Raw genomic sequence first — 14,334 nt, 5'->3', positions numbered from 1 at the left:
GTCTTTCTGCTTTTTTTGACAAAATTTGTCTGTGGCAAGTTGGGGCTGGCACTGCTCTCCCCTCAGTGCCTCTAGTGCTGTCCTCAGCTGCTGAACTTGAAGAAGCAAACCTGGCCTTGGTGCACAGGGGATACATGAGCACGTGGCTCCTTGTGTCCTGGCTGGTGCCCCCCGGGCTGTGCAATAGTGCTGTGTCCTGGCAGGGTGGGAGACCCTCCAGCACCAGAACCAGGACTAGCATGAGGTTGAGCATGACTGTGGGACCTCACTGTGCTCCTGCACCTCTGAGGGCTTTGCCCCCTGTGCCTGCAGCTCTGCTCCCAGCACAGCCACAGGGAGCGTGCTGCTGGCAGAGCAGACCTGGAGTACTCTGGTGCCGAGCGGCACAGGACACAATGGAGGCAGATCAGCTGTGCCATATCCCATGCTCCCATGTGGCAGCAGTCCCAACAGCCTGCCCTGCCCCACACCAGGGCCTCCCTAGTTTGTCGGGGGTTGTTTTTCTTCCTACCCCATCCTCCCAGCATGCCAGTAGCCACAAGGGCAGGACATGCCGCCTATCTGATAGGAGCAGTCTCTCTTGGCACTGCGGCCAGCAGCAGAGGGGCTGTGGCATTGTGGTTTCAGGCACAGGGAAGTGCTGGTGATGGGGCGGGGGGAGCCCCCAGCCAGGCTTCCTGAGCTGCACAGCCACCACTTCCCAGATAAAGGTATCGCCTGGAGGAGCCGCAGCAGCTCCCGGGACACTGGGAAGGGACAAGTGCGGCACGTGTGGCTCCGGCACACAGGTTGCAGGATGGCAGCCTGCCTGTGCCAGGGCTGGCAGCTCTCACTGCTCCCTGCCATCCTGCTCAGCCTCCGCAGCCCACCGTCAGCCCCTGAGCCAGTGACATCCCAAGGTAGGTCCTTGGGGCTATTTTCTCCCCCAAAGGATGGGCCAGAGAGGAGCTAGAATGCCAGGTGTGGGCAGCGAGCACCTCACAGCAGCCAAAATCTATGGGATTGGGAAAGAGGCATTCCAGGAGGGTGTGCAGGGAGTATTCAGGGGGAGTAATGGAGTGCACTTCTCACCTGTGGGACACCCTGAATTGCTTGCAGTAAAGGAACATCCATGCTCTCTGCAAGCAGCGCTTGGCTGCCCATGGGTTCCCCCTGAGGATAGCAGCCTGGTGCTCCCAGTCCTGCTCAGGTAGCAGAGGGGCTCCTCACTCATCAGAAGTTCTCAGTTATGACATGATGAGGGTTTGAACAAGACTCAAGTTAACATCTAATGGCACAGCTCTGCACCACAGGCAATGCAGTGGCACTTCCAGGCTAACCCCAGTGCTCCTGCACCAGCCTTGCCATGATCTTACTGTCCTGCTGGACATCCTCATCTTAGCTGATAGCTGGCCCCAGTCTGGCTCACTGCACCTGCCAGAGCCACTCCCCAACTTTGTCTCATTTCAGGCTTCTCCATGCATTCTTTAAGCATCTCTTTAGCCCCTTTAGAATTTTCTGTAACACTTTCTGTAACTGAATAAAACCCTGTTGATCTCCTGCTTGTTTCTCCAGCCCCACCCCAGGTCTCTGACCAAGACAGACTTTGGAGCACATTTTGAGTCACCCCCTTAGGGGCAGTGGGACGAGGGTCGGGGTTGGACTCTGCCCACAGCCTCTGCAAAATCCTTGTCTCCTCAAAATGCCTTGAGTCCTCCGCTGGCTTGGCAGCACTGCCCAAGCATGGCTGGTGTGGGCTGCAGAGCTGGGAAGCTGCCCTTCCTAAGAAATTGTCTGCGCTCAGCAAAGATGCTCTGATAGCCCACAGGACCAGGGTGGCCTCCCAGTGATGCCATGGGTCATGTGCCACCGAGCTGCTGGGGCCTGGCCACTTAATCTCCTGGTGCTCCTCATGGAGCCAGCCTGAGGCCTGGGGTGGGGTCATGGGGGGCAAAAAGAGAAGGACAGGTGCGAGGGCTGTAGAGAGATGGGACAATGGGCATGGGAAAGAAGGCAACACAGGACTGGGAAATGAGGAACAGGGCTGAGGCGGTCAGGGCAAGAGAAGGGACAGAGTGAGAAGGTGGCAAGAATACTTAGAAACTTTTTCTTTGCCCAGGGTGGGCTCAACTGCCAGTGCAGGGGTATGTAGCAGAGAATGGATGCACTCGACAAATGCAGCAGACATTGGCAGTGGGCTTGTGGGGTCCCAAAGCTGGGGCAACCCCTGGGGAAGGCAGCAAATGCCAGTAGGAAGAGGAGGAGGAAGAGGGCTGGAGCAGGTCAGAGGGCAGAGGGAGTGGGGGGCGAAGGGACTTCTGAAGCAATGCTGGGGACACCAAGACCACCGCTGTGCATCACACATATGCATCTTGGGGCTGTCCCCTCTTCCACGATAACAGGGGCTGACACCCTTATGTCAGCAGAGTTACCAGTGCTTCGGATAGAGATCCTGCAGGGTGTGATGCTCCAGTTTGTCCATGTAATGACAGGGAGCACGGCTTACCGAGGGGGACAGACTGCCCCCAGGGCAGTCCCTGGGCAGGGGTTTGGGCATCCCCCCTGCTCAGGACCACATGCCCCCACACCAGCCCCCAGGCCCTTTCCCTTTCTCTGGGGTGCTGCTCCTCCTTATCTCACTTCCGCGCACCTTCCGGCACGAGCAGGGCAGGGGTTCTTCCCCCTGATCGCTGGGCCCTGAGCTCCCCTCTGACCGCAGGGCTATTTTGGGATGTTTGTTTGTCCTCAAGGACCTCGTGTACTGAGGAGGGGGCGTGGTGGGGCCGGGGGGAGCCCTGCACCAGCCAGGATCCCAGTGCAAGCCAGCAGCCAGCATGGGTGCCATGTCCCTCCCCAGTGTGCCAAGCTGGTGGAGAGCACCTGTGCCACAGCCATGCTCAGGCTGTCCCGCACGCCTGAGGTGGAAGCAGGTGAGATGGGGATGGGTTTGTGCCCAGGAGTTCCTTCATGGCCACACTCCTCCCAGACGCTGCACTGCTAGCAGGCGTGTCCGAGGACATCCTCTGTTTCTCCCGCTCCTTCGAGGACCTCACCTGCTTCTGGGACGAGGAGGAGACAACAACTGGGATGTGCCACTTCTACTACTGGTACTACAGGTAGGAGATGATGGGGACACAGCCCAGCCTCCTCCTTGCTGCACAGAGAGCTGCAGTGTCAGGGTGTCGCAGCAATCTGGGCCATCCCAGTGGCTCCAAGCTGCAAGGAGTGATGGAGGACTCACAGAAGATATACAGCAGCCACTGCACACCCTGCAGCAGAGCTGGGGCCTTGGCTGTCCCTCAGTCCCATGGGGATGGTGCCCTGCAGTGGATTATGGCACAGCAAAGGAGCTGGTGACACCAAGGTCTCAGTGCTGTGCCCCACATTGCCTCTCCTCAAGCTTGACCCAAGGCAGGAGGTGTGAGGTGCCGCAAGACCCCGCTCTCCATTCCTCAGGGATGCACCCACAGCGTGCGTGCTCTCCACATGGCACCATGGGGCTGGCGGGAAGCGACATGTCTGCGTCTTCCCCAGCCAGGACGTGCGGCTCTTCACCCAGCTCCACCTCCGCGTCCTGGATGCCACCACAAACCACACCAAGTATTGGCGGGAGCTCAGTGTGGAGGCAGTGGGTGAGTCCCTTTCACTGGGCAATGTCCTGTGACAACAGAATGGCTCCCAGATCTGGGTCCCCTGACCTTCTGCCTGCCACGGGGGCTGGCAACACCTTGAGCCCTGCATGCACAGAGGCAGCCTGGGGGAAGACTTCCATGTGTTCCGCAGCAGGACCAGGCACTGCCCAGACTGGGGCTGCTGCAGGAGGACAAACACCCTGGCATGTTCTCTGCAGGTCTCATTGCTCCCCCAGTGAACATCACGGCCCGCTGGGCTGGGACTGTGGGGCAGCTCTGCGTGTCGTGGCAGCCACCACTCGCTGACTTCCCGAACTTCTTCCTGTACGAGGTGCAGTGCTGCCCTGCCAACTCCACAGGGATGCCCTGCAGCACCACACTGAACCCCAGTGAGCAGCACCCTGGGGACCCCTCCACTCAGTCAACCGTCAGCACCCACACACCTAGGGCAGCCTCCCCGGCACTGGGGCAGGTACATAGGGGGGTCAGGGATGGGCAGGGGGTGTGGGGCCTGCAGTTGCTCCTCAGCTTGGCCCCTCTCCTACAGAGGCTGGTCCAGGCCAACACTTGGGTGGTGCTCCAGGACCTGCAGCCAGGGGTGAGGTACCACATCCAGGTGCGCAGCAAGCCTGACGGTACCTCCATGGACGGCGTCTGGGGGCCCTGGTCACAGGCAGTGGCAGCTGAGACACCCCACTCCTCTGGTGAGCAGCCACCCCCTCCGCAGGGGTGCTGGCAGGAACAGCAGGGAGGCACCCACGCCGGGGACTGCAGGGGGTGGGGTCCTGTTGTAGGCAAGGTGCAACTCCCAAGTTTTGGGGGGCCAAGGGGAAGCAGCCCCCTTCCTGCCCTGGCTCTCCCCTGCCCAGGAGACATCGGGCTGTGCTGCAGCACCCCAGACCTGCTGCACGTGCACTGCGAGTGGAGCTGGGACCCTGCAGAGCCCCACAGCTCCCACCAGCTCTTCTACCGGCCACCTCCAAGCGGGGCTGGCACAAGGTAAGGGCATGGCAGGCATATGGCATTCAGGCAGGCACATCCCAGGGACCACTGGTCTGCTGTGGCCAATATCCCACACTGGGCTCCTTGCCCATGCCCTGCTCTGTCCTGGCCTGCCACCACCAATCTCATACCTCCTCACCACCTCTCCTGGCCACATTGCACCTCTGACTACAAGCAGCAGTAGCTTTCCTGGGTAAGTGCAGGAGCAATGCTGGCTGTGGGTATGCATTGGTGGGACTGACTGGCTCCCACTCCACCCACAGGGAAGATGCATGGCAACAGTGCGAGGAGGTGAGCAGGGGGGCACAGGGCACCCATGCCTGCACCTTCCAGCCCAAGGCTGGCAGTGCCATCTCCATCTTGGTGAATGTCACCCGGACCCACTTGCTGCCCCCACTCAGCTACTTCAAGGAGCCCTTTTGGCTGCACCAGGCTGGTGAGTCCCAGTGCCACCACAGCCCCTGCCTGGTTCACAGGGGACACAGTGTCCCATGTCCCGTTTCACAGGAGCGACACATGCCTGTCCCCAACACCAACAGTGCTCACAGATGCCCCACAGCTTGTGCAGGCAACAGTGTCGCAAGGCCGGCTGAGCCTGCAGTGGCTGCCGCCTCTGGAGCTGCTGGCAGAGCAGCTGGACTACCAGGTCCGCTATGCCATGGAGAACAGCCATGACTGGAAGGTAAGGCCTGGCCAGGGTACCCCGAGCAGCTGCTTGCTCCACTGCTGACACACGGCAAGCACGGGGTCAGGCAAACGGGGACCCAGCCCTTGGTGCCGCCCCACAGCCACCATGCCTCCAGCTCGCCTCTGCCCCGCAGGTCCTGCAGGTTCCACGAGCAGCTAGGAAAGAAGTCCTGGACCTGCGGCCGGGGTCCCGCTACCACGCCCAGGTGCGGGCCCAGCCCAGCGGGCCGTGGTACCAGGGCAGCTGGAGCGCCTGGTCCAAACCTGTTGTGGTTGATGCCGTGGCTGATGCGGGTAAGGGACAGGGCTGGAGGCTGCGGCCAGAGGAGCCCCACGGCTGACGGCAGGACACGGAGAGTGCTGGAAACGGGGTGGGAAGCACCGGGCAGGGTGCTGCGAAGGGCTCAGGTGGTGGGTCTGGGAAGGGCTACAGTTCCAGCGTTCCTTCCCCGATGCAGGCTGGCTCATCCCCAGCGTTACGGTGGTGCCGCTGCTCTTCTCCGCAGTGCTCCTGGGGCTGCGGTGCACCTTCCCCTCCCTCTACAGGTAAAAGGCTGTGCCGGGGACAGGCGGGGCTCCAGCACCAAGCCTGGGCACCTTGCACGGGACATTAGGGCACCCCAAGTCTGAGGGTACCTTCAGTGCCCCTTCCTCCGTACCCAGCAACGTGAAGCAGAAACTCTGGCCGCCCGTTCCTGACCTGCACCGTGCTCTGGGCAGCTTCCTCCAGGAAAGCAGCAAGCACGGCCAGGTGAGGGGGTAGGACGGGGCGGCTCAGCTGCCCCTGGGGACAGCTGGAAGGGCAGCCCCCACCGCGTGCACTCCGTGTCACCCCAGGCCAGCGCCTTCGACAAGCAGCCGCCGGAGGAGGCCGTCCTGCCCTGCCTGCTGGAGGTGCTGCCCGGGCCGCGGCGCGAGGCGGGCCCGCCGACGGAGCACGCTGGGGGCCGCCTGTCCAGCACCGACATCGCCAACCAGTCCTACCTGCTCATGAGCGGCTGGGAGCCGCGGGCAGCCCCGAACGCGCCCACCCCGCCATAAACTCTCGTCCCTCCCCAAGCACCCGCCTGGTCCCTCCTTCGCCGCCCCGCCCCCGGCCCGGAGCGCCCCGCCCCCGATCCCACCCCTTAAACTGCACTCGCGGAGCGCCCCGCCTCTCCCCGCGGCTCAGCCAATCGCACTGCGTCGCTCGGCCGTCGCCTGGCAGCGCGCGGCCGTTGGGTTTGAAGCGGCCAACCGGAGCCCCGTCCGCGCGGCGTTTAAAATGCTGCGGCACAGGCGGGACGGGCGAGCGGTGGCGGCGCGGCGGAGGTGAGCGTGCGATAGGGCCCGGGAGGCAGCTCTGAGGCGCAGTCTCGAGCGGGGAGGCTGTGGTGAGGCGGATGAGGGGAAGGGAGAATGTCGCTTATCGGAGGGTGCCCCAAAGAGCCTCTGGAAGGGGTGTCGGCCGATAGAAAGGACCCCCGAGGAGCGGAGGGGAGGGTGCGTCGGCTGATGGAAAGTGTCCCGAGGAGCGGTTGGGCAGAGTGGGGGTGTCCGGTGCTGGGGAGGAGCGGCCGGAGGGTTTGGAAGGTCCGGTGGTGGGGAGGCCGGCGGGGCCTGTCGGAGCAGGCTGCAGCCCGGCCGGTGGGCACGGCTAACGCCGCCCGCCCGCAGGACCATGGCGCAGTTCCTGTTCGAGGCGGACCTGCACGGGCTGCTGAAGCTGGACACGCCGATCCCGAACGCGCCGCCTGCGCGATGGCAGCGCAAGGCCAAGGAGAGCGGCCCCGGGCCCAGCCCCGTCGGCGTGTCGCCCATGAAGCCGGCCAATCGCTCCCACAGCTCCAGCAAGACGCCGTCCAAGACACCCGGTGAGCGCCGGCCAACAGCGGCAGAGCCTGGGTGCGGGAGCCGCGCGCAGGCTGCTTGTCTGGAGCCATGGCGCTCTGGGCTCCCTGCCACGCTGCCCTGGCGGCTCGCTGGGCAGGCAGGAGGAGGTGGGCTGTGCTCCTGACAATCACTCGCTTCCTTCCCAGCATGAGGGGCAGAGCTCTGAGCACTGGGGCTGGCGAACTGCTGATGGCCCAGCTGAGCCTTGCTGGCACAGCTGCATGCTGGGACAAGTGTGGGCGGGACTGTCAGCTGGCAGCTTTGCATCCTGTAGCAGTGTTTTTGTATCCTCTCCTTATCTCTGGACTCTGGAATTGTTGCATTAGACCCAAGGTGTTGCTCCAGACAGTCCCTAACCGGAGCTTGGTGGCAGGGGGGAAAATATAAGTTAGTTGTGACTGGGCGGCATGAGATCGCAGAGTCCTTGTCTGGTGGGTGTGATGTGGAAGTGTGCTGGGTTTGCTCTCGTGAAAGCTCTAATACAGGCTACTAAATAGCTGTAAGACAATATTTTCGTATGCAAATGCAGGTAAATCTGGATCCAAAATTCAAAGCACCCCCACAAAGGCTGGGGGGGATCGCTATATTCCCAACCGCAGTACTATGCAGATGGAGATGGCAAATTTCCTCCTAACCAAAGAGAATGACCCTGCTGAGGAATCCCCTACCAAGAAGGTGAGCATGTTGCTAAGTTACAATTACTTCAACAACCACTAATCCTTCCTGCCCCTTTACAGAGGAGTAAACTGTAGGCTCTACCGAGTAGACACACAGGACTGACAAGCCCCAGCCATTGCTACTTGCAACTCTGGGCTTCAGGAGCCTAGGATGAGATTGAAGCTGTAGAGACTGCCATGCACTCTAGCCTATGCTGCTTCTGGTAGCAAAATTTACCTTTTGACTAATGAGGCTTTAAAATATAGCAGGCAACAAAAAAAGCTGTGATCCTGTGCAAAGTGAAACTGCCGGTGGTAGCTATTCTAGGACAATGTCTACACAGGGAACACTTCTGGAATGTTTTACACGGTGTTCTGAAATCTGTTTATGAAGCATTTGGACGCTTGTGGCTGTGGCTTTTCCCACTGGTAATGACCCTGAATTTGCTATTGTATGAAAATGTGAACAGGACCATGTGTGAAAGTCTGAGGAAAAACTGCTTTGACCTGCCCCTATGTGTGGCTGACCCTGGAAGCACAGTTTATGTGAACAGGACCATGTGTGAAAGTCTGAGGAAAAACTGCTTTGACCTGCCTATGTGTGGCTGACCCTGGAAGGACAGTTGAACTCCTGATTCTAAGAGATGGGAACTTAGGTGTCTGTTTAAATTGCAGTATGGGAGTTGTTTTAAATTCATTGCACTGAGGGTGATTTGTCTCCATAGGAGCAACAGAAAGCCTGGGCAGTGAATCTGAATGGTTTTGATGTAGAAGAGGCAAAGATCCTCCGCCTCAGTGGAAAACCACAGAATGCTCCAGAAGGTATGATACAGGGTCTGTGTGAGCTGAATCAGTAGGGGAGATCTGGCCAGGGGAACAGCAACACAGAGGCTCTGTGTGTGGCCACAGGAGAAATCAACTGGTTTCTGAGAGCTGTACAGGCTGGAGTTTCCTTTCTTAAGGTTCCTGAGGCTGAGGGAGGGCATAACAGTGAATCTGTTTAGGAAAGTTGCTATGACTGCTAGTTGCTCACCTGTACTGCAGGTTGCAAACCTTCGTGAAGTCTGTAAGAGCATCAAACTCTCTGCTGGGCACTTTCTACCTTAAACTGTAACTAAACATAATGGGATACAAAAACCCAAGTGTTTGTTAAGTTTGTTTCCATGAATAAGGAAATTGCAGCTCACCCCTGTACAGCAGTTCATACTGCCAGTGATTTTAGCACACTGCAGTCTTGTGAGTGCTTCTCTTGGGACTTTATTTTCACTCCAAAGGATTCCTAGTTGGGTGAGCAGCACTCAGCTGGGAGGAAACTAACTCAGGTTAACAAACCCGTTCCTCTGCACACAGGCTATCAGAACAACCTGAAAGTGCTCTACAGTCAGAAAATGACGCCTGGATCCAGCAGGAAGAATAGCAGATATATTCCCTCAATGCCAGACCGGATCTTGGATGCACCAGAGATCCGCAATGACTACTGTAAGTAGGCTGCAGAGTTGAGTGCTGAGCATCCAGAACATTCTGCACTGGAGTGCTATTCCTAGGACAGTGTAACTGGGCTGTTTGTATTATTTTATGTACCCAGGCTAGTACAGACCACTTCTGGAGTGTCCCTGTGAGGCCTTACAAGGAACAGTGGTGTAGGGCACTGTGTATATGACTTGGAGCAGGGTACCTGACCCCACCAGCTGGGCATAGTGACACTCAGGAGGCTGCCCCTCGCCTGTACATGTGTGCGTGCACATGTGCACACACACAGCTGCTGCATCAGCACAGGTGAAGGGCAGGGCTCTCTGGGTAAGCATTGTGTGACCTGCCTTGCTCTTTCAAATTGTAGATCTGAATCTCATAGACTGGAGCTCCCAGAACTTCCTGGCAGTGGCTCTGGACAACTCTGTTTATCTGTGGAATCACACTTCTGGGGAGATTATCCAGCTGCTGCAGATGGAGCAACCAGATGTTTACATTTCCTCTGTGTCATGGATTAAAGAAGGAAACTACCTTGCTGTTGGCACAAGTAGTGCTGAGGTCCAGGTGAATGCAGGAGAAAAACTAGAGGTGTTTTCTAGGGATTGACATAACTGGGACCTGGGGACAAAACCTTGACTGGCAGAGGAAAGACGCCATGCACCTGACTTGTCTTCCCTAGTGTGGGGTGAAACTGCCCCAGCCAAGTGCAATGTGCAAGGCAGGGTTTGGTTTGGGGGATTTCTGATAAGTAGTGTTACCTTCTGTGCTATAGTCATGAGATACACATTTTCTCTGTTCCCTTACTGAGAAAGCTGAATGCCAGAGCCTGTGCAGTCAGGTTCTTAGGGCATAGAAACAGGATTGGGTTTCTTCTGAAGAACTTTTTGCTTTGCCCCTCTAGCTATGGGACATTCAGCAGCAGAAACGTCTCCGAAACATGACCAGCCATTGTGCCCGTGTGGGAACCCTCAGCTGGAACAGCTACATCCTCTCCAGGTAAAGCAGTGGGTCAAGGGCAGTTTCCAGTTGTTGCAAACTCCTATCCCTCAATCTATGTGTGGTGTGGGTTAGGGATGGCAGAGAGAAGTTTCTGTCCTGGCTTGGGATTCTTACTCAGCCTTATCTGTTGGGACTGTGAGGAGAAGGCCTCTTTCCTGTATTGCACTTTGTGCTGAAGTTGTAAAGAGCTTGTGTGGGTGTTTCACTCACACCAACAGACCAGTGTTGCTGGTAATGCTGGTTGAAACCCAGCGGCAGGTATAACAGTCTTGCAACAACAAAAATGGATTTGGGTGAAAATGTGTCAGTCTGACCCTGCAAGCCTTCTCTTCTCTCTGCAGTGGCGCACGGACTGGGCACATCCATCACCATGATGTCCGAGTGGCTGAGCACCATGTGGCCACCCTTGCTGGCCACACACAGGAGGTGTGCGGACTCAAATGGTCTCTAGATGGCCGCTACCTGGCCAGTGGTGGCAATGACAATCTGGTGAACGTCTGGCCATGCACCCAAGGAGGGGGTGGAGACTTTGCTCCTGTACAGACCTTCACTCAGCACCAGGGTGCTGTCAAGGTGAGCACAGGGCTGCCACGGACAGATATATGTGTGCAAGGCAGACATGTAGCACTGGCTGGGTGCAGGTTGCCTCTTGTATTTCTTAAAATGAACTCTTCTCTCTCAGGCTGTGGCGTGGTGCCCATGGCAGATGAATGTTCTAGCCACTGGAGGTGGCACTAGTGACAGACATATCCGCATCTGGAACGTGTGTTCTGGTGCCTGCCTCAGTGCTGTCGATGCCCATTCCCAGGTGAGAGATGAACATCAGCTTGGGACAAACACCTTCTGGCAGCATGCCTACACAGAGCTGCTGGCTCCTCAGGCCCAGAGGCATGGGGAAGGAGGGGATCATGCTCACCTCCAAATGGTGAGCATCAACACAAGCAGCTTGTTTTACCTGTGTTACTGCCTCTTTTCAGGTCTGTTCTATCCTGTGGTCAACAAACTACAAGGAGTTCATTTCAGGCCATGGCTTTGCACAGAATCAGCTGGTTCTATGGAAGTATCCAACAATGACCAAGGTTGCAGAGCTGCAAGGTAGGTGGACAGGGCCTGGATGGGGAGGGGGTTGTTAGAGATTGAAGGCAGCTGCTCTCCTTGGTTTGAGCCTGCAGGATCACTGATACAGGACAGTATCCAGGGACATGCTGCTAGGAGTAAAGCATGCCCACTACAGGCTCTGGAAGAAATACCATTGCTCCAAATGTATGCTTGGGGTCTGAAATCATGCTGCCACAGCCAGTGGGGGAGACAGCTATGCAAGCTGGCAGGGCTCATGGGAGCATACAGGAGTAAACATGCATGTGCTGATCTTGATCTGCACATTGACAGGAGTAAACATGCATGTGCTGATCTGCACACTCCTCCTCAGGTCATACTGCCAGAATCTTGAACCTGACCATGAGCCCTGACGGTACAACAGTGGCCTCAGCAGCTGCTGATGAAACACTGCGGCTCTGGCGCTGTTTTGAGATGGACCCAATAAAGAAGAAGGAGAAAGAGAAGGCAAACAGTGCCAAAAGCAGTATTATTCACCAGAGCATCCGCTGAGAGCACTGGGTTCTTGTGGGGAGGGGGATATTTGGTTTACACACTGTACAGTATTTTAAATGTTAATAAACTGCTTAACTTGACTTTTTCTTAATGGAGTCCAATGGAAGAAAAAGCTATGTCTCCCAAACCCAAGTCCTTCTCCCTGAGGCTGGGGATCTGGGCAAGGGGGGGAAGACTTTGGTCTTAAGGGCCAGTTTACAGGCACCCTGAGCCTAGCACAGCCTAGCAGAAAGATGCTGTGCAAGTGCAAGGGCTGTGCTGCTGTTTCTGTCCCAACTAGGATAGATATGTCACCTGCCCCATCTAGATGCTGGCTACAAGCACAGCAGCTCCACCACAGGCTCAACAGAAAGCACAGCATGGCTGTGGCCTCAGTTTGTGTTGTCCTGTCCTGTCTCACAACCACAGGGCCATTACTATGGCTCTGCAGGCAGACCTCAGTTTGTCTTTTTAGCTGCAGGCAGCCATCACTGCCTGCTTATGGTGCTGGAGTAGAATAGCTACTTTTGCAGACTGAATTGCTATTGAAAAAGAAAAGGAGGGGGAGAAACATACAGCAACAGCTGTAATCACCCCAAAGGCTAGAAAAGGGCTGGCACTGGCATAAAGCCTGATGCAAAACAAAAGGTTAGTTTACACTGCCACAGCCAGCCTGCATGTCATGCAAGAGCCACACAAAGCACCACCAACCCTGTGCTCAGCTTTCAGTCACATATTCTTCCAACAACTCTGTCTTCCCCTCCTGCTGTCAGGAAGCTCTGGTGCCTTGCTGAGGCTTGATGCAGGGGAGCAGGCACCAGGGCTCCGCTGACATTTATTGGAGCTTGACTCCCCTACACTTGGAAAAAATGCCTTTTTTCCAGATTGAACTGTGCTGGAGCAAGTGGCAGGAAACATTTTTGAGCCCTTACCTAACCCACAGCTGGCTCAGCCATGCTGCTCTGCATGGTGGAGCCACAGTGTCTGAGGTTATGGGGCTGCACCAGACCCATCAAGCCTGTCCTTCAGCTGCACCAGCATTGCCAGCGGCTACTGGGGACACTGCACAGCTGATAAGCACCTTGGCCTCTGCAAAGCAGCTCCACCAAGCCTGTGCCTCCCACCAGCCCTCAGTGATTAGCTGAGGGTGGATTATTAACTGTTTCACCTTTCCCTCAGCACAGTACCACACTGTACCTAGCACCAGCTCTGCCTCCTGAGCTTTACGCCAGCTGGAACCTTCAAAGGTTCCAACTTGTGCTCTGCCAAGGGCAGTGAGGGTGTAACCACACCCACCAGAGCACCCCCGCTCCCAGGGCACAGTCTTCAAAAAACAGCAACTGAGCCCAGCACCTTCCCAGCAGTGCTGCTGGTGCATCCCCATTTGGCCACTTGGGAAAGATCACAGGAGGTCCAAGGAAGGAGCTCGCCCTCTTCAGACACAAATTCTGGGGCCACAGCCGTCTCTGATGAGGAAGCAGGCAGGAACCCAGCTGCAAGGTTGGGCTCTGCCACAGAGCTGTGCCGCTGTTGTTGGAGCCCTGCCCCACACCCCTGCACTTTGGTGCTGGGAGTTAGCACAGACTTGCCCCATGGCCCACAGCTGATTAGGCCTTCCCTGGTTCCTGACCTGGAAGAAAGCTTTATATGCTGAAAAGTTGCTGTAATTTTTTCACTCCCATGTAAAAGCAGCTCAGCTTTCTCTCACAGGCTCTGTCTTTCTCCTTAGCACATGCCCCACACCGAGATGCTGTGCATTACATAGCCCTTGGAGGACCTCTGAGCATTATTAGGGCATAATGATATTGCAGGGTCTTTGGGCCCATGCTAGTCTCTTACAGTCCTGGAGTAAGGAGGAGCAGAGGAAGGAAGTGGGCACTGATCCAGCAGGCCCAGTAAACAAAGCCCTATAAGGTGTGAATTCAGCTCACAGCATGACAGCATATTAATTTACCAAGTGCCATGGCCAGCCCATAGAAGAGCACAGCTAACAGGAACAATTGGAGGAAGGGAGAGCAGAGCACATGCAGGGAACAGCCCATTCTAAAATACCAAGCATAAGTAGTTTAAAGCATTGTTACTATTCTGGGCAAAAGCAAAGACAGTCCTGTCTTTGGCAAGAGCCAGCTGGAAGGGAAAAGGAGGCTTGACAGGAAAAGGTCCATGTCAGCTGGACCATCACCTACAGCTCCTGAAGTGAAGACTTCTGAGCACTGAACTAACATTACACACCACTTCAGGATGGATAAGAACGAATTCTCATCCAAGTCTTTACTCGAAGAGAAGCATCAACAACTGGGAGAACACTGCACAGTGCAGCAGTCAGATCCCACTTTATGACTTCTTGCACACAAGGACATTGAGTGCTGTAGAAGAGGGTGATGGTCATGTGTAGTTTAGGCATATTAGTCACATCAGTTCACTTGAAGATGCTTTCCTACATTTCA

The 14,334-nt window shown here is 56.6% G+C and overlaps 2 protein-coding genes across 6 annotated transcripts; both read left to right on the top strand.

Annotated features, from left to right (window-relative positions):
• Positions 1-642: 642 nt before the first annotated feature.
• Positions 643-6,341, top strand: MPL (MPL proto-oncogene, thrombopoietin receptor). Of its 5 annotated transcripts, none has more exons than XM_041421283.1 (12): positions 643-899; positions 2,984-3,095; positions 3,436-3,611; positions 3,830-4,083; positions 4,159-4,315; positions 4,481-4,610; positions 4,877-5,049; positions 5,153-5,295; positions 5,435-5,594; positions 5,759-5,846; positions 5,964-6,051; positions 6,138-6,341. In XM_041421283.1, the coding sequence occupies exons 1-12, from the start codon at positions 647-649 to the stop codon at positions 6,339-6,341; spliced, it is 1,938 nt and encodes a 645-aa protein (XP_041277217.1). In that variant the 5' UTR covers positions 643-646. The 5 variants fall into 5 exon arrangements, with proteins under 5 accessions (XP_041277217.1, XP_041277218.1, XP_041277216.1 ...); XM_041421284.1 differs by having other exon boundaries at positions 2,966-3,095; positions 4,195-4,315; XM_041421282.1 differs by having other exon boundaries at positions 2,966-3,095.
• A 135-nt stretch (positions 6,342-6,476) lies between these two features.
• CDC20 (cell division cycle 20) lies at positions 6,477-11,988 on the top strand. The gene is made up of 11 exons (XM_041421286.1): positions 6,477-6,611; positions 6,957-7,153; positions 7,702-7,847; positions 8,554-8,650; positions 9,179-9,307; positions 9,666-9,862; positions 10,200-10,294; positions 10,639-10,870; positions 10,980-11,105; positions 11,275-11,392; positions 11,727-11,988. The coding sequence occupies exons 1-11, from the start codon at positions 6,565-6,567 to the stop codon at positions 11,903-11,905; spliced, it is 1,563 nt and encodes a 520-aa protein (XP_041277220.1). The 5' UTR covers positions 6,477-6,564; the 3' UTR covers positions 11,906-11,988.
• The last annotated feature ends 2,346 nt before the right edge of the window (positions 11,989-14,334 follow it).

The sequence above is a fragment of the Onychostruthus taczanowskii genome, unplaced genomic scaffold (genome assembly GCF_017590055.1).
Source record: "Onychostruthus taczanowskii isolate IOZ18803 unplaced genomic scaffold, ASM1759005v1 scaffold7, whole genome shotgun sequence".
NCBI classification, from domain to species: Eukaryota; Metazoa; Chordata; class Aves; order Passeriformes; family Passeridae; genus Onychostruthus; species Onychostruthus taczanowskii.
The sequence above is the reverse complement of the archived record's forward strand: the minus strand, read 5'-3'. Positions and strand labels throughout refer to the sequence as shown.